Genomic DNA, 22,379 nt, shown 5'->3' on the forward strand with positions numbered 1-22,379 from the left:
TCTATTGCTTCTATAAAAGAAGAAAAAAAATCTCAGATTTTTTACAAAGAAACAGATTTCTGTAAATAAAACTTGAAATTGAAAGTGGTTTAACAGTGAAAAATCAAGAACAACCTCACTATCAAAAAATAAAGGGCTGATTTAAACAACTGAGGTTTAAATAGTCCAGACAATGGACTATTAATGGAGTCATTAAAAATATCCTAAGAACATTTAACAGCATGTGAAAAAGACCATCTATGCAAGTTTCTGAACCCATCTTCATGTTTGAAATCATTTACGTGTGTGCACAGAAGTATCTTCTGGAAAGAAACACCAAAATGGTAATAATGACGTTCCTCTGGGTTGGTGGGATTATAGATTTTTCTTTTCTTCCTTTTGTTTGTAGGTAATCTATGTAACATACACGACTACTTGTATAAAGAGAACAATGACAGTATTCCTTAAAAGGAAGAATACTTGGCTGACAAGATCACCCTAAAGTTGGCAGCAACACCGGGGCCGGAACCTAGGGCTCCTGGTTCCCATCTGTGTTCCTTCTACTAGATCAAGAATAACTAAAACTGTGGTCCACGGAGGGCCCCAGCAGGAATAATGAATCTGCTGAAATCACAGGCAAATAAGTATGTATCTGTTCATTTTTCTAAGCAGGAAGTCTGTATCTTCCACCAACTGTCAAAGTAGCCTGAAAACATGCGCACGTACGGGCCAGGGAGCCATTGCGTCTCTGCACCTCCTCATGGATTCCTAATGATCTGCTTCACAGAGTTTAGCACAGAGTTAAAGGCATTTGCTGCTCCGCTCCACAGAAAGGGCTGCAAGAAGCGATGACAATGGGGGAAGGGGACTGCTTAGCTCCTACCTGCACTAAGAAGCACGTTACGGGCTGTCGGGTGCCAGGCTACGATGCCAACTCTCTTTGAGTGGCCTTCTAAAATCACCACAGGTTCGGTCAGGGAAAGGGTGAGTCCATTTTCTGGAATCTGCCATACCTGTTGGAAAAGAGAAAGAGGACCCATCTTTCAATATCACATTTCCTGTGATCATCTGGTTTGAAGACTTGCTCTGCAGAAACAGAACATACAATGGTCTTTGGATAAAATGCAGAATAATATGAAATGACTGTGTACAGTTGTTTTTAAAATTTAACAAGATATTAAAGGTCAGAACGAACAGAAAATGACTACTAATTTGATCAAAGCATGAAGTCAGCAAGGGAAACAAATGAAATGAGACTTCAGTGACTCAACAGGAAATGCATTCTGCAAGATGAATTCTGACCTAGGCTTAGAACTGAAAGTAGTAATACCATCTGCCATCTGCAGATGGCACCATACCCATGGGCTGCTGGGTTTTCTTGCAAGGATTGCAAAACCTCTGTGCCTGACAGACCACGATGAAATAGTGTGTTTCCCTAGTCCCTAATGAAGCAGAGTGATGGGAGGCTTTGGTGATAAACAGCATTTCCAGCTTAAATATTAAGGCGGAAGCAGAGCTCACCATGGGACTTCACCTTGCCCTTTCTCTAGCCTCTGCACCATCTTCTCCTTCGATGGCGGGGAAATTTTAATGATGAAGCAAAACATTTATTATAAAATTTTTAAAATAAGGAAACTCTGTTCCTTCTATATGTTACTTCTGGCAGATTCAATGGTTCCTTCAACTAGATTTATGCGTTTAATACAGGCACCTAACCCATTTTACTACCTTTAACAAAAGATTCATGCAACACATTTCCTTTTTTCTCATTAGAAGGAACTTTTAACCCTTTGTGACAGCATGTTAGACCTGGACAAATAAGTCAGTCAGAGAAAGACAAAATACCATATGATCTCACTAATATGTGGAATATAATGAACAAAATAAACTGATTGAACAAAATAGAACCAGAAGCACGGATACATGGAATAGATTGACAAATGTCAGAGGGAGGGGGTTGGGGGGCTAAAGGAAGGTGAAGGGATTAGCTAAAGAGCATATATGCATAGCCCATGGACACAGACAATAGTGTGGGGAGGGCTAGGCAGGGGAGGGGGCTGAGTGAGGTGGGCAACACATGTCTTGAGCAGCCACTATGAGGCAGCCCATTACCAGGCAGTGGGGGAAAGGCTGAGAAAAGTAGAGACTTCTGTAAGACTGAAAGCCAAAGTCAGCAAAGACAGGCATATGATGTAGAGGGTTGGAGCCCGTGCTCTGGAGCCAAACAGATCCTCGTTCAAATCTTGTTTGGGCCACTTACCATGAGAGTCCTGGGCAAACAACTCAGCGTCACTGTGCACAGAGGCAACATCAGTACCTATACTTCCTAGGACTGCTGTGAGGATTAAATGAGTTAATAAGGTCCTTAGAACAGTGCCTGGCATACAACCAGTGCCCTCCAAATTAGAGACAGGAGAATGCAGTAGTTAAGAACATGGGCTCCTGAACTACAACGGACTGTCCAATCCCTGACTTGGCTATGTATCAGCTGTATGACCTTGGGAACATTCACTAACCTGTCCGGGCCTTAAGTCTCCTCACCTATAATAAACCTGCCCTCACTTGGTTGTTTTGAGGACCAATGTGGGAATATGAATCTAAAGCATTTAGAATAATGCCTGGCATTAAGGCAGGCTCTGAATAGATAGTAACTACTGTTATTACAAGGAAACCGCAAAGTGTATGTGACCAAGGGTATGCTGGCATAAGCTAAGTGCTGAATGAAAATACAAATGTCATGAGGTCACCTTCTTGCTGTTCAAGTTTGGTATATCCAAGAAGGCTTCCTAGGGAGATGACCTGTAAGGATGAAAGGAGTGAGGTGACAGAAGGAAGAAGGAAAGAAGGAAGGAAGGAAATCAAGTATCTAGTTTCAAAATAAAAAACACAGATGCATATAGCACTCTTCTAAAAAGTGAATGCCCCAGGAGGCTGGCTGAGTGGCTGACAAGAAAAAGGTCAGAGTAACAAAGACAGCACAGACACGAGGCTTTACAGCGGGAGGAGAAAGTGACTGGAAAAGCCTGTAAAACTAAATGAAAAAGACGACGGAACTCTTGCTTCTGCTGGTAAATAAAGGTGGTGCTGCTCTCCATTGTGGACTGTGGAAAAGAGCCGGCAGAGCTGTAAGTCTTTCCACACGAAGCGTACACACCCCTTGGTTGGTGCCCACTGGCCCTACTCATAGGCCTGTCATTATGTGGCTCTCTGCCCTTTTTAGGACTGTCTGCTGCTTCCGGGCCTGGGCCTTCCAGTTTGGACTGAAGGGATCATGCCTTCTGCAGCAGCAGGACAACAAAGAGCAGAAGTGCCACTGGGTACATGCTTAGTATTCTTGTGTGCAAATGGGACGCAGCCTGGTGTGGAAGAAAGGGCACTGGCCTGGATGTCACAGATGGGACGCTAACTGGCCATACTAGCATGAAAAAGGGACTTCACTTCGTGGAGCCTCAATTTCCTTGTTTGATACTAGAGACAGCATCAGCTCTGCTTCCTCAGGGGTTACTGGAAAGGTCAAATGGACTAAAACATTTTGTATACCCAAGCACTACCTTAATGTGAAATACACAATAGGGTGACCTTTGACAAAACTGTCGTGCAGGGCCAAAACAAGGCTTAAAAACAGCACTTGGCAAGAAAAAGTCCCTACTATATGTTTATGATTCTTTTTCTTGCTGTTACAATGACCGCCATGTATTGTTAAGTCTGACAGTTTCTTGGAATGAGTCTTATCTTCAAGTTAATTGAGCACTATACCCAACAGTCTAATTTACATCCAAAATATCTCCTGCATGAAGGGTCTAGCTCACACCTAGGCCAGTCAGCACCGATGAGTGCAGCTCTGAGCTCCAGGCAGGTCCGTGAGCTTCCTCTGCTCTGTGGACACAGGCTCTACTACCCACCAGCTTTTTCAAAGACATGCAGTGAGTGGAGAGGAAAAACCCTCAGCCCAGCAGGGCTATCAGCTTTATCCCCTGCCACTTGATATTTTTGTTTTTGTTTTTAAACAATAATGTGTTCCTGAAACTTTGTATTTGGGTAACACATTACTATGGCAATGTCTTGTTTTGTTTTGAAAGAAAGGGAAAAACGCAATCAATCCCAAGGCTTCCAGATGAAAAAGTGAATCAACCAGTGAAAACCCATCGTGGTTCTGGAAAAAAACAACTTGAAGCACATGTTCGGGAACTATTGTATCACCGGCATCCTTTTCACATGTGAAACTCTGGATATGGAAAAAGGCCAGCTCAAGAAAATATTCCCAACAAGAAACAAAGAAAATTAAGACGCTAGGCTTCTCTCAAGCAGTAATTTTAAAGTGCAATTTGTTTGAAGGTTTTATTTCTCAAGCAAACACGGTGCACATTTAGAGCATACACACAAAGTGCTTCCAGACACTGCTTCCCTACTTTACACCCATCATGAACTTGCTACTGGGCTAGGCACTAGAGTTACAGCCATAAAAAAGGCTATTTCCCCAAAGGCTATATTTTTTAAAAGCTAAGGAAACCAATTCCAAAGGGAAAATGAAGGAAATAAATAATCTTAAAAGACAGGAAGAGGTTATAGATTCTGTAGCAGCTGCAGAGCAGCACAATCCCCTACAGATCCACTAACCCCACTGGGTAGGAGGCCCAGAGTCATGACATTCATAAATGAGCCATGACACTGAGAACAACATTAGCTTTGGGAAAATCAAGAACTGAGAGCAGGGTTCTGATTTGCCAAGGCTGTAATATCGACTGGCAAATGGCCCAGATGTAATCTGTACAAAAAGGAAATGACATGAAGCCCTGGTGAAGGACAGAGGGACAGGAATCCTGAGGAACTCGCTCTCATCACCAACTACAGCATCACTTCCATTTTTATTTCAAGACAAAAACTGCATTAGGAAAATTTACAACAGAAGCAAAAATGTATAAAATAGGGGGTTTGTTTTTGTTGATTTCCACAGAAGTATGAGACTGATTTGGGAGAATGGAAAAGTATTCATTTAAATGTAATCATTTGTGACTGTTCAGAACATCTAGTTGGAGACAAATAAGACACCTAACTATGCCTTCAAACTTTCTCTCTCCCAGAAACAATCATGCAACCTTGCTAAATTAGCCGTCTTTAAAATTTGTGTTTGATTACTACCCTGCAGATAAGGGACAATGTCAAATCAACACCATTCACAAAACTTAATTTGGCTGCTCTTTGTATTATTTAAAGCATTATTCTTTTCGTGGAGCTAAAATTTTCCCAAGTATAACACCAGTAGCCATATTCTCTAAAACTCTCTATAAGAAGCTATTGCTGGAGGAAAAAACTCAACAGTACCAAAAATATGGAAAACCTAGGAGTGAAGTATAGTTTCTCGGAGGAAGGTTTGTATAATTGCATTTGCTGTATAAAACATCACTTCAAATAGTAGTCCATTGAAAGCACTACCTTAAATGCATCTGAGATTACCGTATATATACTGTGAAAAAGCAAATGAGATAGATTAGGATATTTTAATTCATCCTTTGAATCCATGAGAACCCGAATTCTCAGTGTGGAAGAAAGGATATAGAAATGTAATATTAAAGAGGTTAGATTAAAAACTCTATAGCCCTGAATTTGAACTAGAAATATTAAGATGAAGTCAAAAGTTACCACATCTTTAAATATATATGTATATTCTAGCTCCATTTACTACAATCTTTTTTAAATTTTTTAATTACAGTTGACATTTAATATTAGTTTCATGTGTACAGCATACAGTAGTAGATATTTTATATAACTTATGAGGTTCTTCCTCCTCCCAGTAAGTCTACTACTCACCTGACATCATTCATAGTTATTACAATAGCAAAATCTTAAAAACAATAATCACCATGGTAACAATCAGCATTCCTGGCACCCAGATTGTGACCTAGAAATACCATTTTCCATTAAAAGAAATCAGAACTTCTGAGAGAAATAGCTGATTTGAGGTGTGGGGCAAAGGATGTCCATGATGAGCTGGAACACCTTAACACACCAAATAGTAAGGGAGCTATCAAAAACAAGCGGGTATTCCCTTTGTAATAAATCACTTAATTCACGTAACTGAATTCATTCGACTTTAGTATGTTTCATAATACAAAAGTGTTTTTTTTTTAAGGGACAACATGACCAATAATGCTGACAACAGAAAGAGGTGGATCAAGAGAGGTTAAGATTTAAGATTTTGGCATTAGGTCAAAATACTGTTCTTCTCCCCTCAGCAAAATGTCTGTGGCCATTAAAATGATCAACTTAGCAGGGCACATTAAAAAGAACAATTCCTTTTAACAGCAGCATATTTCTTTAATATGCTTTGGCTGCCAAAATTATGAGATCGCAGGAGTTATCCTCAGCCAAAAGTCCATGAGTGAAAATGAGTAAATGTTTAAATGTCACAGTTCTGGACTTAACGTGTGTTTATGTAAAATAATTTTAATTAATAAAGGCTTCCAGCCGAAACCGGTTTGGCTCAGTGGATGGAGCGTCGGCCTGCGGACTGAAGGGTCCCGGGTTTGGTTCCGGTCAGGGGCGTTTGCCTGGGTTGCAGGCATATCCCCAGTGGGAGATGTGCAGGAGGCGGCTGATCGATGTTTCTCTCTCATCGATGTTTCTGACTCTATCTCTCTCCCTTTCTCTCTGTAAAAAATCAATAAAAAATATTTTTAAAAAATAAATAAATAAAAATAAAGGCTTCCAAACAATGTTACTAAATCTGGTTCAGTCCACAGAAAATGGAGAGGGAAGTAACAGTAGGGGTTCTCTCAGCTCCCCACTTGATGAATCTGAGACTGCTTGCAACTTGATCAGTTACTACACTCACCTGTTTCAGTACTTACTTCAGTACTTCCCTTCTGTACTATGTCTAACCTTTTGGGCTAAGATTAAAAATTGATCCAAACCAATTACGATCTTAAGATCATAATCAAGAACAAGAAGCTTTATATTAAAAGTACACCAACCCTGGCCAGGTGGCTCCGTTGGTTGGAGCGTCATCCCGTGCACCAAAGGGTTGCTGGTTCAATTCCTGGTCAGGGTACATACCTAAGTTTTGGGTTTGATCCCTGGTGGTTGGGGTGTGTTCTGGAGGCAACCAGTCGATATTTCTCTCCTTCCCTCTCTCTCTCAAATTAATATTTTTAAAAAGTACCTCAAAGCCTTATTTCATATGTAATCTACTTTTGGAATCCAAATGAGGAAATATATAGAACTTACTTTAAAAACCTTTCAAAATGTTTTCACTGCTGCACAGAAAGGGCTTTCTTAACCAGGGTCCACGAGAGAGAACACACCGTCTGATGTTAGCTTAGAAAGAAACACTTGCAAAAACTCTTTACTACCTCTCAGTATCTATTCCATACCCCTTTTTTATCTGTATAACCTTTGGGATCTTATTTCACTGTAATGTACAATTCTTAGTAACAGTTTTTTCTCTCTTTTTGGGGAGAGAAGAGAGGTCATGTGGTCCAATGGCATTCATAGAATTATAGGAAACTCATTTCAGTTTCTCTAAAATCTTCCCACAGAACTGTCAATAATCACGTGCAAACACACACTCATACAAAAGAAGAAAAAAGATAACATAGTACAACCTCTTGTAAAAGCCTTATCTGTCATTAAACTTTTAATGTCACTAAATCCTATATAATACAATGGACAATCAAAACTGCTATGATTTTGTGCTTTTCAAGCATCTAAACACACACACACACACACACAGTTTTTGCAAGCAATCGGTGAATCTTACGCCACACCCTGGGAGCTTACCATAACCGTGCAGTCCTCTGAACCGCTGGCAATGACCTGATCATTATGTGGGCACCAATCTATGTCAAGCACTGGTCCTGTGTGGCCACATACTGTAGGGTAGGATTTGTCAATTCGACCAGTCTGAAAGTAGAGAGAAGCAAATTTATTATGTAACGTCAACGCCACAGAGTTTGTGTTTTCTCAGACCCATTTCTCCTTTATCACCTCCACCCAAAACTCTCAATGGTCTATTAAAGATCAAAATTTCTAGTACTACAAAGAGTTTAATCAACTGCATTAATAGACATAGCAAAAGAGAATACAAAAGTCTTTTAAAGCCAAAGTGTTTTTCTATGATAGCCAAATATAAATTATACATGTGTTTCTACTATAAAAATCTTGATATTACTCAAAATGCAAAATACAACTTTTAATATAGTAAGTTAATATTCTTGAATATAAAAATTAAAGTATTGGAAATGAACAGCAAAGTTAAGGCAATAAAATTAGCAAGCAACACTGGGTAATAAAAATAAACTTTTTAGCTATTGCTTAAGGGCTCAAGGACATACTATGTTTTACTGTCTATCTCTCACCCGTCTTCAATCAAGAAATGCCAGCCGAACAATGTAATTAAATTAACATAAGCTTAGACTTTATCCATTATCCAGTTCTACATCTCATTAAGAATACAGGCTTTTTTATTTAAAGTATTACATATGTCTCCTTTCTCCCCATTGACCCCCTCCCCACCGCTCCCTCCCCTCAGGACAAGCCCCCACTGCCCCAGTGTCCATGTCCATTGGTTAAAAACTACAGTTTTTAATGTTGGTCATAAGTAACCGTCACAATTTGCTCATGGTACACATTTGAATCAAACAAGCCAACCTGGCTTAGACCATTTCTGTATTAACCATAACAAATGATGCTGTAACAACAGGTGTTCAAAAGCTACTTCCTTTTTCAAACAAGTTAATGTTAGTCCATGCTGAGGTTCTTACAAGCTTTAACAGCTGGTGAACAAAAAGGAATCACTGCCACCCAAAACTGAACCCTTTTGTTGTTGCTGCTGCTCTTGTTATGGCAAGACATCACAACACTGGGGACTGGGGCAGGATTCTTGGCAGTATTAGGACACCACAAAGCAAATCTCAAAAAATACCAAGGAATCAATATCCTGTAGAGCATGTTCTGAGTACAATGCAATGCAATTAAAAACAGAAAAATATAAACCAAAAATCTCCAATGCATCTAAAAAATTTTAAATTTACTAAATAATTCAAACAGAAAATTATAATAGCCAACAGACGTTTAAACTGATCAATAAATACATGACTGCCATATTGTGATTTATAAGATATTTGATTTTCATCTATAGCTCCTGGTTCACAGCTCCTAAAACTCTTAAAATTTCCTAAGTGTTGAGAGTGATAAAGATGTCTTTTGTATGCTAATGAGGTGACTTTTGGATCCCATCCAAGGGTGGCAGCTAGCAGTCAGGAGAACCAACCATGTGATTAGTGGTTTGAAACTTTCAGTCCCACTCCCTGACCTCTGGAGAGGGGAGAGGAGCTGGAGATTGAGCTCAACGCCAAAGGTCAATGACTTAGTCAATCTAACTACGAATCCTCCATAAAAACCTAGGAAGACAGCTGGTTGGTCTTTTGGGGAGCACCTCCCATGCCATTACGCCATGGCCATGCCCCAAGCTCCACAACGACAGAAGCGCCTTTGTTGGGGACCTTATCTATGTATCTCTTCATCTGGCTGTTGATTCGTATCCTTCAATAAACTTTGTAATGAATCAGGAGCCTAGTGAGTAAAGGAGTTTTCCTGAGTTCTGTAAACCATTCTAGGGAATTAATCAAACCCTTAGAACATCACTGTGAGTCAGAAGCACAGGTAACAACCTGGACTTTGACTGGCACTCGAAGTATGTGTTGGGGGAGGGAATCAGCCTTGTAGGACTGAGCCTTTAACCTGTGGAGTGTGACGCTCTCTCTGGGAAGCCAGTGTCAGAATGGAGTTGAATGCTCCAGCGCCCTGCTGGTGTCTGAGAACTGCTTGTTGGTGTGAAGAAGTCTACACACACACACACAGAAATTGGGTCTGGGAACCCTTCTCAATAACATAGCAAAGCTTGTGGGATATAGCTAAAACAGATCTTAGGAAAAAATTTATAGCCTTACATGCATAGTATATGAGAGAAGACGGAAAATTAATGATGTAAGAATAAACCCAAAGAACATAAAATTATGAGAAGAAAGTAACAAAAAGAAAATAAATAATAAACCGAATCAACAAAATTACATATGGAAGACAAAAGGCACAAATACCAGATATAAAAAGGGGACATGATTTGGTAGAAATTTACATGACATAAAAATACTAGGAATAACATCTGCCAATAAATTTTAAAAGTCCAGATGAAATAAGCAATCTCCTAGATAAAAATCTAACTTATCAAAATTTTTCAATAAATAGAAAACCTGAATAGACCTATAAGCATAAAAGAACCAGTTAAGTATCATTCCACACAGCCCCATAAATCAAGCAGTCACTAAATACCAAGGATCACTAGGCCAGGCGGTTTCACAGGTGAACTTTACCAAACATTCAAACAAATGTTCCCAGAAAAGAAAAAAGAGGAGCACTGCTGAGCTCGTTACAAAGTAACGTACACCTAGATACCAAGGGCAGTATATGGAGAAACGTAAATCTATGAGACTTATAAATATTATTGCAAACTCCCTAAAACATAAAAAGTAACCCAAATTCAGCAGTGTGGGTTGTTCTCAAAAACCATAAGCAAGTGAAAAGAAAGTTGCAGACTGGGGGAAGATATATATATATATATATGCAACACAGTGACCTGACAAAGTCAACAGCAACCTAGCAGAATAATGGGCAAGTGATATGAGCAGAGAATTCACAGGGAAGGAAACCTGAAAAGCCAATAGATATATGAAAACATCATCTCACTATCATCAGGGAGCAGCAAATTAAAACAATGAGGTAACATTTTATACCTATTAAAATTGGCAACAATTTGGAAGTCTAATATAAGTGCTGGCAAGTGTGCTGGGAAAGAGGAACTCATAAAAACTGATCACAGGAGAGACTATCCCACTGCAGCCCTCTTTGAGAGCAATCTGGAAACAGCGGGAGGTGAAGATGCCCACCCCTCAGCAGGCCCACCTGTAGGTGGACTGTGAGAGGAACGCCCCATGTTTTGCACAAGAAGGATATTAACTGCAGCACTATGGGAATCGTGGAAAAAAGAAAACAGAAGCAATTTCACTGTCCTTTGGTATGGGAGTAAGTATCATATAAAAGTTTAACAGACACAAAATAACAGTCTGTTTAGATATATACACATGTATTAGAAGTACAAAATATGATACATAGCAACTTTAAGGAAACAATTACCTCTGGGGAAGGAGGAAGAAGTAAAGGCTGATGGTATCTTAGCTACATCTGTTATGCTTTATTGTTTTTCAAAAAAGATATGTGAAACAAACATGGCAAAATCTTAACATCTGCTTAATCTTGTGAGCACATGAATGCCCTATTATTTTATTTTTTGTTTGATTTGTATCCTATTTTTAAAAAATAGTAATAAAGTTGAGAAACACTTGTTTCTAGCTTTACTTTTTAATATATATATATATTTTTATTGATTTCAGAGAGGAAGGAAGAGGGAGGGAGAGTAACATCAATGATGAGAAAGAATCATTGATCGGCTGCCTCCTCCACACCCTCGACTAAGGAGCCTCAACCCAGGCATGTGCCCTGACCGTGGAAATGAACTGTGACCTTCTGGTTCAGAGGTAGATGCGCAACCACTTAGCCACACTGGTCAGGCTAACCTTACATTTTTAAATCTTTACTCTCAAGGAAAACAGTTTTTCTATCTGAATTGTTTTATTTTATCCCTGGGTCTTTGCACTCTTAGGCTCTCCCCAGCAAACCATATCTGGCACCCCTGATGGCAAAGTACTGAATTCTGAACTTCCAAGGACACCACATATTTTTTTTCAATTTGGGTTAAGAAGAGCTTTTGCTCAGACATAAAACAATTTTGGAATCTGGAAGTGCTATTAAGAGTTGCTCTTAATTACGTACTGAGAAGTTTACTAAATGACTTTTTTAGGTTAAAATTAAGCAACCCAGGCCAACAGTTAATAGCTATAACCAGTATTTGTCAGTTAAGTAAGATATTTGAGCAGTATTAAGCATTTCTGCCATTCCCAACTCAGCCCCTACAAGTCTATAGCATACAAGTTCTAAGCCCGGAATCTGAATGTTATTTCAAGGGCAACTACCACGTATTTCCTTCCCTCCTTTCTAATAAAAAACAAATAACAACTAACACTTTTAGAGTGCTTATGTTATATGTTAGGAACTGTTTGAAAGCCCTTATATCTTTATTCTCACAAGTATCTTTATGATATAGGAACTTTATTATCCCCATTTTTCTAAATAAAGAAACTGTGTACTCAGAAAAGCAAAAAAGTAGAGATCTAAAATATCACTAGATTTCTATAGGGAAAGAAAATTTCCACTAAGCCATGAGATGAAAAAGGCACTAAAGTAATGCTGAAATTATTGGCAGCTGGTTATCAGAAACAAGGAGTTAATAAAAAATTATATCCTACAAACAGCTGCTTCCTCTGGTTGTGACATCATCACAAATCCTTACAATAAAAAAACAGGGAAAGTAGGCATCATATCGAAGCATAACAGAAAGGGAATTGACTAAATGTCTGATAGTGATAAAGGAACAGAAAAAAAGATGAAAGTGTGAGAAAATTGGCATTTTAAATCTACACTGATATTTTACATCCAGTATGTTCACAACACACAATCAAGAACACACATTCTTATCCATAACAAAATAATTTTTTTTTTTAAAAAAAGCACAACATAGTTCACCCAATGAGTATATGTGTATGTCACTAAAAGGGTGGAACTCTGCACTTATAAACTGCTGAGAGCTCAAGAACACGGAAATTGAAGGAAACCATACAATAATGGCCTTATATGGTAAAGATGAGAACACATCATTTCTGAAAGACATTTTGCACTAGGATCTAAATGAGAATGCATTTCTCATTCATATCCATGACACATCCTCATTTATCATCCAGTGAATAAACCAAGGAATCCATGTCTAATTTGCTAGACTGTGAAGGACCATTCACAAACACATCCACGGAAGTCATGGTGACATACACAGCTTACCTGCACCTCTGAACAGCAAATTTAAATGAATGCGGAGGCTGGAAGGAAGATTTACAAGAATTTAATGCCTGTTTTTAAGTGCCTTAATTTTTTTATTAAATGGTGATTTATTTTAAGAACTACCCATCAATTTTCCAAGGCTTATATATAAAATAATTTCATTTACTAACAAATGAGTCCACTGATTCATTAGGGATATGTCTCCTCAGTTGCATCATCTAGAACAGCACTACTTTTCTAGCATGGAATTGAATATTTAGCTGAGAATTGTCAGTAAGCCACTTAGACCTCCCATTTTAAACAAAGCTTTTTATTTATTAATTACTTACTAGTCCTAATCACATGCCATAGACCTTTTATTGTACGTCTTTAGCTACAATTCCAAATGGTGGGAATTACCAGCAAGTCAACTCAAGTGGAAAAAATGACCAACACCAAGTTCCCTTCAGGCTTTGGCCCAGAGTCCAATTCAAAATTTGGGGACATTAGTGAAATAGGTCAGGGCACTAGCTTACAGACTTTATCTACAAGATCCAGTGGCCTGCCAGGGGCCAAGCAACATGAGCCCCAGGGAAAATTCCACCTTCAAAGTGTGTGTACAGCTGGCACAAGAGAGAAGTGTGACAACACAATTTCCATGTGGCTGGCCCAAGCGGAGGCTGATGGCTTTGACATGTTCCAGCCAGCAACCTCACAGTGGCAGAAAACCTCCTAGACACCAGCACTATCATTTACTTTAGGTTTGGGGAAAGTCCTCAAACATTTCAAAGCGGCAAGATAAAACTCAGCAGAGCTCCTGGAGACTGAGGCTTCAACTAAACTTACAGAGTTAGGCAACACTTTCGACCAATGGTCTTTTTTATTTTTTAAAGGGGGGAGGGGGTGGTGGTGAATGAAATAAAAATTTAAGCATCAGTTAGTACATAACTTGATCAACTGCTCTAAGAAGGAATGTGTGTAAATTTCAACGACTTTGCAAAAACATTCCTCCTTAGACATACAAAATCCAACTAATTCATAATTCTAGTTGTAAGGATAATTGCCATCAATATCAATGGAAAACAACCACTGCTTCCACTTACACCTAACAGTATGTCTTATTTTTCACACCTCATTTCAAACGATTCATACTTAAGAGGTATGCTCATCCTACATGCCAAGGCCAGTACTGCTCAATCAACACATTCTAAATATATACTAACAAACATGAACAGAAATCTCACAGATACGTTTCTATAAAGGAGTTCCACTCTATGATGTGGTTTAAAAAAAAACAACAAACTAATGGCGTATTACAGATGTACCTGCAGACATTATAACATTATCAAATTCTCAAAATTTACCATTGGGATGCTTCTGATATGACCTATGCATTATATAATGAGAACCACTGATCGGCTGCCTCCTGCATGCCCCTTACTGGGGATTGAGCTGCATGCAGCCCAGGCGTGTGCCCTGACCAGGAATCGAACCATGATCTCCTGGTTCACAGGTCAATGCTCAACCACTGAGCCACACCGGCCAGGCCAGAATAATTATTTCTTCATATTGAGAGTGGCCCCTCAGATGATAATTGTTTTCGATCCACACTTTAGCTTGTGCAGTATTAGGTTGAAGAAGCTACCAAACTGGTGCTAAGGAAAATCAACCTAATAATTACTGGTTCATTGAAAATGTAACATATTGTTAAAGCCATAGAACACTACCCAGCAAGCTTAGTCTTTCTCATAACTAACATGTTTTCATAAACCTAGTAAACTCCTATGGTGATAAAAGGTGACACATTAATTTTATCAGTCAAATCAAGTAATTCCTTTTAAGATGCTCAAGGTATTCCACATATGATTTCTTTCTAGTTTACATTCTGGAGTTCAATCATAGAATCCCAAGCTCTTCCAGGATGCTGGGTTCTGGTTGCTCTCTATAGTGTCTCCCTTATCTAGTCCAGCACAGGCAGCTTCCCAGTACTTTTCCAACTTCTAATCTACTGTCATCTTAGTATCCAGCCATTTTATAATCCACTAGAGGCCCAGTGCACGAATTCATACACAGGTGGGGTCCCTCTGGGTGGCTCACGCCCAATCAGTCCAGATCGGGAGAGGCTCGTGCTGCCACAGCAGTGCTCACCAGGCTTGAAACCAGCTCTCCGACATCCCCTGAAGGGTCCTGGATTGCAAGAGGGCGCAGGCCAGGCTGAGGGACCCCACTGTTGCCGGATCCTGGGAGGAACTGCAGGAGGGCTCCAGGGCGTGTCCGGCCCATCTCACTCAGTTCCGATTGGCCGGACCCCAGCAGCAAGCTAACCTACCGGTCAAGCATCTGCCCCCTGGTGGTCAGTGCACATCATAGTTAACTGTCTGCCCCCTGGTGGTCAGTGCACGTCATAGTGAGCAGTTGAGCATCCTTAGCATACCATTAACATATTACGCTTTGATTGGTTGGTTGGTTGGTCTGCCATTTGGTCTATTTGCATATTACTCTTTTATTATATAGGATTATTATAACCTGTTCTTATTATACAGATTATACAGATTGATTATACCACCCTCTGATGTAAGGGCTTAAACAGCCCTACCCCAACCTAATGCAAGGAACAAGGTATAAAGACTTTCCACTGTTTATCCCCACTTTATAATCATAAAAGTTTTCATTTTAGGAAAAAATGCTAATCAAAATCACTTCATGTGCCCAAATTTCAAGAACTTTATCATAATATCCCTAAATTAAAAGATCTTTTCAAAGACATTGATAATAACTCATTACTGGCCTTGAAGTAATACAGGAAGAATTTTTTAACTCTCAGCAAGGAAAATGGTAAGTCAAACACGTGCTGGGAAGCACAGGAAAAGTTTCCAGCCCAGGCATAAGGGCTCCATTCACAATGTGCAAAGTTCAAAGGAGTCAAAAAAGGATGTCTATTGAAGTGGGTTTTCCTTTTTATTCAACTTCCTTTTTCTTGTAACAGTATTATTTATGTGGATATGTGTTCTGTTGAAAACTCTTAATGCCCTGTTGCCCCACAGGGAGGAGCTATAGTGACTGTGGTCCCAAGACAGGGGAGAAGTAGCCCAGACGAAACCGGGGCTTCTGCAGCAGACCATAAGGACTGGCACACGCAATATATGACTTGTTGACAGGCTGGTCTCTGAAAGTGACAGCTCATAGCCCAGGAATAAAACATTCTGAGGAGGTTTTACTTTAAATGAACCAGAAACATCAACCTAAGAGAAGGTGCTCTGAAATAAAACACAGATGAGATTACCCAGTCCTGTAAGGTAAGCTAAGCACTAAAGCTGCCAGGGAGGGGCAGTGTGGGTCTGCAGAGACCGCGCCTGCCTGTGAGTAAAAAAAAAAAAAGGTCTTTATGGGCACAGTGAAATGACAAGCAAATCATTTTGCCATCAAGTGTCCTCTTTACAACTGTCTCAGTTGTAAAAACCTGAGAGAAGTTACTCTAAAACAATGGATATTTTATTATCAGAAAGCAAAAAAGTGGAAAAGTTAATTAACATCTCCTTAACCATGCCTAAATTCCCAATGGTGACCAGAGAAGCTATATTCTCTAACTTCCTGACTTAACAAAAAAATTTATGAAGTGAAAACCTCATCATTGCAGACAAGTAATTTCATATGATACTTCTGGTCTGAGAACAAACAAAATCTAGAAACCCAAGATGAGGTAGAAGAACCAAGTCAAAATAAAATTCAGCTTCAAAGCAAAAGAACTATTGATGTAAGTACAAATATAGAAAATTAAAACAAAGCATCCAGTGTCAAATTAGAAAGGAGAGTAGTAACTGGTTGCCTCACCCCTTGCACTGAGCAAATGACACTGGAGATCATCTCCCCTGGGACCCTCTGAGAATGATGAACTCCAGGGCTCCCCCTTCCAATCCCAGTTCTACACTGGTTTGCCCACAGGCCTCAGAATAAAAATCCACCCTCCTTGAAGTGGGGATGAAAAGCAGAAAAAAATTACAACTGTTTTAGGTAAATGCCTTGGGCTTCACGGCTGTGGCAGTTCCCATCTTGCAGCGGCTGTAAATAAGCAAGAGGACAGGAGTAGAGACCCAATTCAGTAGCCTGTATCATTTACTCATGACTTAAAGTTCAGCCAGAAAAGAAACCCAAGTCACCACTCCTCTGACAGTGCCAACACGTGCTCCATCACTGGTCCTCCCAGCTCAGCCTTCCCTGCACTCAACTCAGGTCGCACCCCTAACCAGCACTGATATTCAACTTGGTAAGAACAGAAAATTTACTACCTATGGTTATACTGACTTCTGGACAAATCCGGACTGCAGAAATTTGTCCATTAAACCTGAGTCTATTTCAGAGTAATCTGCATTCAAGAACCTTTTCTTCGCTGCTTTCCCAGGCTTGGGCCATCATGTTTATGCACTGAGGGCTTCTGCCGGCAGCACTTGTCTTGTGCTCTGCACAGACTCAGGCTCCAAAAAAACAGGAAAGAGTTAAACGTTCTTTGCACTTGACTCAGTGGCTTCCCTTCACCACACACTCCCAGATCCCACCGTTCTCTGAGCCTCTGTGCAGCCAATCAAAGCAAAGGAAGGAAATTATCCTGGCCAGCTGACAGCCCCAGAGCTCTGATGGCCATATATGGTAAAAACCACTGTCAGAGCCCTGTCAAGCCTGTGGGCCGGCTGCTGTGGACATATCAGTGAACTGCAGCAGTTCGAGAGGCTGGCCAAGGAAACACACAAAGGACAGGCAGCCTGCTCATCTCCAGGGGAGGGGGGAGGAGGAGGGAAGGAGGGGGGTAGAAGCCTGTCATCTGCCAGGGCACACTCTGAGTCACAGTCACTCACTGTAATCAAAAATAGCCCCAGGGTACATTGTGAGGTTCCTTCTGCCAGGACTTTGTGCACCATTGTTAACTGAGGTTGAGTAGAGTGTCCCCCATCTCACCCCACCCTCCACAGCAAGACTATGGAAAACGGAGTCACTGGGAGAAAATGAAAAGGCTCTTCTGTGGCACTTCATGTGATAATGAGACCGTGTAGGGTTCGCTCGCTCGTGTGGCTGGCAGCTCGTGACATAATTTGGAAGTCATTGTTCTGCACCTGGTGCCTTCCCCCTGCCTCCTCCAACCCCCCGCCCCCCCCCCCCCCAACACACACACAAACACACTCACCCGGCCTCCCAGCCTTTCAGGGCCCATACAACTGACAGTTTAAGGTGCTCAGGGCATCAGACAGTGTCTATTTCAGGAGACAGTGGACATGCATTCCAGGACACTGACAATGAACCCCTGCCCATAACACCAAAGCCACCACGGGCCCAAAGTCCACATCTGTACACAGGGCTCCTGGCATTGCTACCCTTGTCCAAATGGAGCGCCGCTAATTGTGGGAATGGAAATTGCCTGTCAGCAGTGTACAGTAAGGGGGTGATGCAGCCAGTGCAAATCCAGCAGGTGCTGGGTAAAAGCACCATCGGGAGGCTGCCATTTCTTTTGAATTAGTCCAAGAAAGAAGGCACCTATCAGCACGGTGCCTGGCACTTAAAACCTCAAAAATGTGAACTGCTGCGATTTCATCATTCATTGCCGCTGTTTCTGCACAAGACATGGTATAGACAAGCCTTAAGACAATTTTCTAAGCTAAAAGAATCAAAGCCCTGACAAGCCAGTGTTTTTGTGATTAAGTCCCTAATCCCAGAGAAAGATGCAAAGAATTAAGTGTCAATTAGACTGCAGTTTCTATACCTACCACTCCACCCCCAAAATCTTTCACACTCAGTAGGGGGAAAATATTAATAAAAAATATACATGTACAAATCAAACAAAGATTCTGAGACCTAAATTCGAATTCATGAAAGACTCACAGCTCTGGGCAATCACTCAATCTGAGTTTCAATTTCTGCAAATGAACAGTTATGACAGCAGTACTACAATGTGCAGAAACTGAGACTCCATTTAGGTGGGGGACCCTCTAAGCATATTCTGATGTCATTTTGGAGTCTCATTTTTAAGACTATGACATAAAGTTACTGCCTTTTCCTGAAGCTGATATGGAGGAAACGTGCAATGTTGTTCCAGTTACAACAATAATCCAAAAAATGTAAAACAGTGCTTATTCTGGTTCTCCTCCATAAAACGATCACGGAAAAGACCAATTTTGCACTATTTACAATGGGGGAGAGGGGAGCCAAGAAATGTGATTTTCTATCAAAAAGCTATCCTTCAGCCCGGCCGGCACGGCTCAGTGATTGAGTGACAACCTATGAACCAGGAGGCCATGGTTCCAGTCCTGGTCAGGACACATGCCCAGGTTGCGGGCTCGATCCCCAGTGTGAGGTGTGCAGGAGGCAGCCAATCAATGATTCTCTCTCATCATTAATGTTTCTATCTCTCTCTCCCTCTCCCTTCCTCTCTGAATATATATATTTCTTAAAAGCAACTATCCTTCAGTTTCTCTTAATCACCCTCCAATCAAATATCCCAATTTCTCCAATACTAGAAAAGTCTATCTAAATTCCCAGAGACCCAGGAATCTGAGGGAAGAATGTGGCTCCCACTTCATTCTTTGCCGACCCAGAGCATCTCTTGTACCTCAGTTTAGGGAATTGGCTGGGCTCCTCTTCTGTTTCATCTCTAGGTCCTACACACAGGAAAACCTGAATTCTAATAGAATATTCTGTGATGACTTCCTTGACTTCTGAGCCTCAGTTGGAACTCATCTCTCATTGCTGTGTGAGAGCATTTCAAACACACACAAAGCTCCCCATTGAAAAGATCAAGGTCAACTGTTATTAAAACTTAAGAGCAAGAACCCAACACAGGTCATGGCACAGAGCAGGTGCTCAAATGTCTAAGGAATGAGTATGTGAATGAATGAATGAATGAATGAATGAGTGTGATTTCTAAGGAATGAGTATGTGAATGAATGAATATGATTTTTTAAAAGTACGGTTTTAGATTTCACTAAAATTTACACAATTAGCTCTTTATATGCTCTGGTAGTATTACTGATAATACTTTTAAAAATCATCTTTACATGTAGTAAGTTCATTGTAAAACATTTTGTACAGGTATTATAAAGAAAATAAAAATCACCTTTAGACCCACCATCAGTGTTAACATTCCTGAAAACCAATAATATAATTTGAAGTTATGTATAAGATAGTATGACCTTATAACATATTTTTTAGGTCATATGACAGTATCATGGAACATAAGGATCTTGCCATATAACATAACTTTCTCTTGCTTCTGTACAGCATCTCCCAATTACTCATAAGATTTATTTAAGAATGTTATTTATATGTACGTGTGTGTAATCACCCTCCAATCAAATATCCCAAATACACACACAGGTGTGTTTTTTTTAATGGAATGCTTAAAACTATGAAACGGCCTTTTGGGTCATTGTGAAGTACTCATTTATGTATTATGTGGCCTCACATTGTGAATCAAGCACCATATTCTGAGAATACATCAATTGCTGCTTAACTCTCAAACTCAGCTACTTAAAGCAATAAACATTTATTACCTCACAGTTTCTGAGGGTCAGGAGCTGAAAAGCAGCAGTTATCTGGGTAATCTGGCTCTGGGTTCTCATGAGTCAAGGTGTCAGCCGGGATGCAGGATCCATTTTTTTTTTTTTTTTAAATATATTTTATTGAGTTTTTACAGAGAGGAAAGGAGAGAGATAGAGAGTTAGAAACATCGATGAGAGAGAAACATCGACTAGCTGCCTCCTGCACATTCCCCACTGGGGATGTGCCCGCAACCCAGGTACATGCCCTTGACCGGAATCGAACCTGGGACCTTTCAGTCCGCAGGCCGACGCTCTATCTACTGAGCCAAACCGGTTTCGGCTGCAGGATCCATTTTTAAGATGGTTCACTCACATGTTTGTTAAGTTGGTGCCGGCTACTGGTGAGAAGTCCTATGGGCCTTTCCACAGAACTACTTGAAACAAGGAGGCTCCAAAAGCGATAAAGTGGAGCCAAGATGCTTTATGACCTAGCCTCAGAGTCACACTCCACCAACTGCACCGTATCTTCATGGTTATACAGTCAGCCCTGTTTAATGTGGGAGGGCACCACACAGGGCATGAACACAAGGAGGTAAGAATCATTGGAGGCCACTACCACAATAGTGTAACGCAAGACTTTGGAGAACCTGTTATCAAGAGCTACCATTCAAACAGCCATCCAGTTTGCATCCTCCATCCCAGTGAATGTCAGGGGATCAAGAGCATATCATTCTAACTGCCCTCCCCTTATCTGTTAAGAAGGAAGAAAATAATTATAATACAATGTGACAATGAAGTCTGTAGTACTAGTAGCATGGGCAAGAGGCTAAGAGAACCCAAAGAATGATTTCCACTGTCTCGGCAAATGAAGAGGTAACAAGTGAGTTGGACACTGAACAATCAGAATACTGACTGAAATAAATCAAGTTTCTTCCTCAATAAATATGGCAGAAAAACACTCAAAACAGCCCTTGTCAACACAAGCTCTGAGAGACTTAAGTCCTAATGCCCTAAGGAAGCTACTATAAGTAATGAATTAATTTATTTCTTATGCATCTAGAAGGCACAGCCATGTCCCATCCTTGAGAGAACTAAGAAAATATTCATTGAAATGATTTTCCGTAGGGCTGAATTTTTTCACAAAACCCTAGTTGAGAAAGACCACAAAATGAATTGAAAAGATAGTTCACAGACATAAATATAGCAAGATCTCAGATACAGTTCCTAAAATAAATGGTCGAAACGTACACAACTGTATATAAGGCATTATACAACTATACCAGAGGAGCTAGAAGGACAGAGGAGATTAACAGTCAAAAGATTAATAGAGACCTGGCCACACCCATCCTGTAAGGGCTCAGGGCAGAGCTGCTCTGTAAGGTAGTTAAAGGGAGGATGAAATTAGCCATCACTCCAATACTAGCAGGTAAGAATAGTCTAGGGAGGAAGGGAGAGAGCAATTAGGCAAGATAGGAGCCCTTCAATTTGCATCCTCCATCCAAGTGTATGTTAGAGCAAGAGCATATAATTCTAACCAAGTCCCCCCTCACCCTTATTTGCTGAAGTTAGAATGTACAGGCTCACTGTGATCTGAAATTCTGGTGCACGTGCACCTAACCACAAAATGGTGCGATGTGTCTGAATGCCCCACATGGTTCACAAGGGGATGGGAACGCCTCAGTCCCACATCACGAGTGTAGCTACTCCACACAGGAGAGACTTGTTCATGCCCACGTGGGAGAGTGCACGGGGGACTGGGACAAGGCAGTTTATGCAGTTGTGATGGGAAAAATCCCTATAGCCAAAACCACAAAGCCAACTTCTGTTCAGCAAGACTGCTATTATTCAGCCTCTGAAAGACCAAAGAATAAGAAAATGCATACTAAGCCGCACCTC

The 22,379-nt window shown here is 40.5% G+C and overlaps 1 protein-coding gene across 2 annotated transcripts in view; it reads right to left on the bottom strand.

Annotated features, from left to right (window-relative positions):
• Window positions 1-22,379, bottom strand: part of CORO1C (coronin 1C) — a 63,286-nt gene that overhangs the window by 11,777 nt on the left and 29,130 nt on the right. For both annotated transcript variants that reach the window (XM_036354374.1, XM_036354375.1), the window contains exons 3-4: window positions 7,756-7,878; window positions 863-992 (exon numbers count right to left, since the gene is read on the bottom strand). In XM_036354374.1, coding sequence (XP_036210267.1) covers window positions 863-992; window positions 7,756-7,878 — 253 coding nt within the window. The remainder of the gene's footprint in view (window positions 1-862; window positions 993-7,755; window positions 7,879-22,379) is intronic.

Source organism: Myotis myotis, unplaced genomic scaffold (genome assembly GCF_014108235.1).
Source record: "Myotis myotis isolate mMyoMyo1 unplaced genomic scaffold, mMyoMyo1.p scaffold_m19_p_20, whole genome shotgun sequence".
Taxonomy (NCBI): domain Eukaryota; kingdom Metazoa; phylum Chordata; class Mammalia; order Chiroptera; family Vespertilionidae; genus Myotis; species Myotis myotis.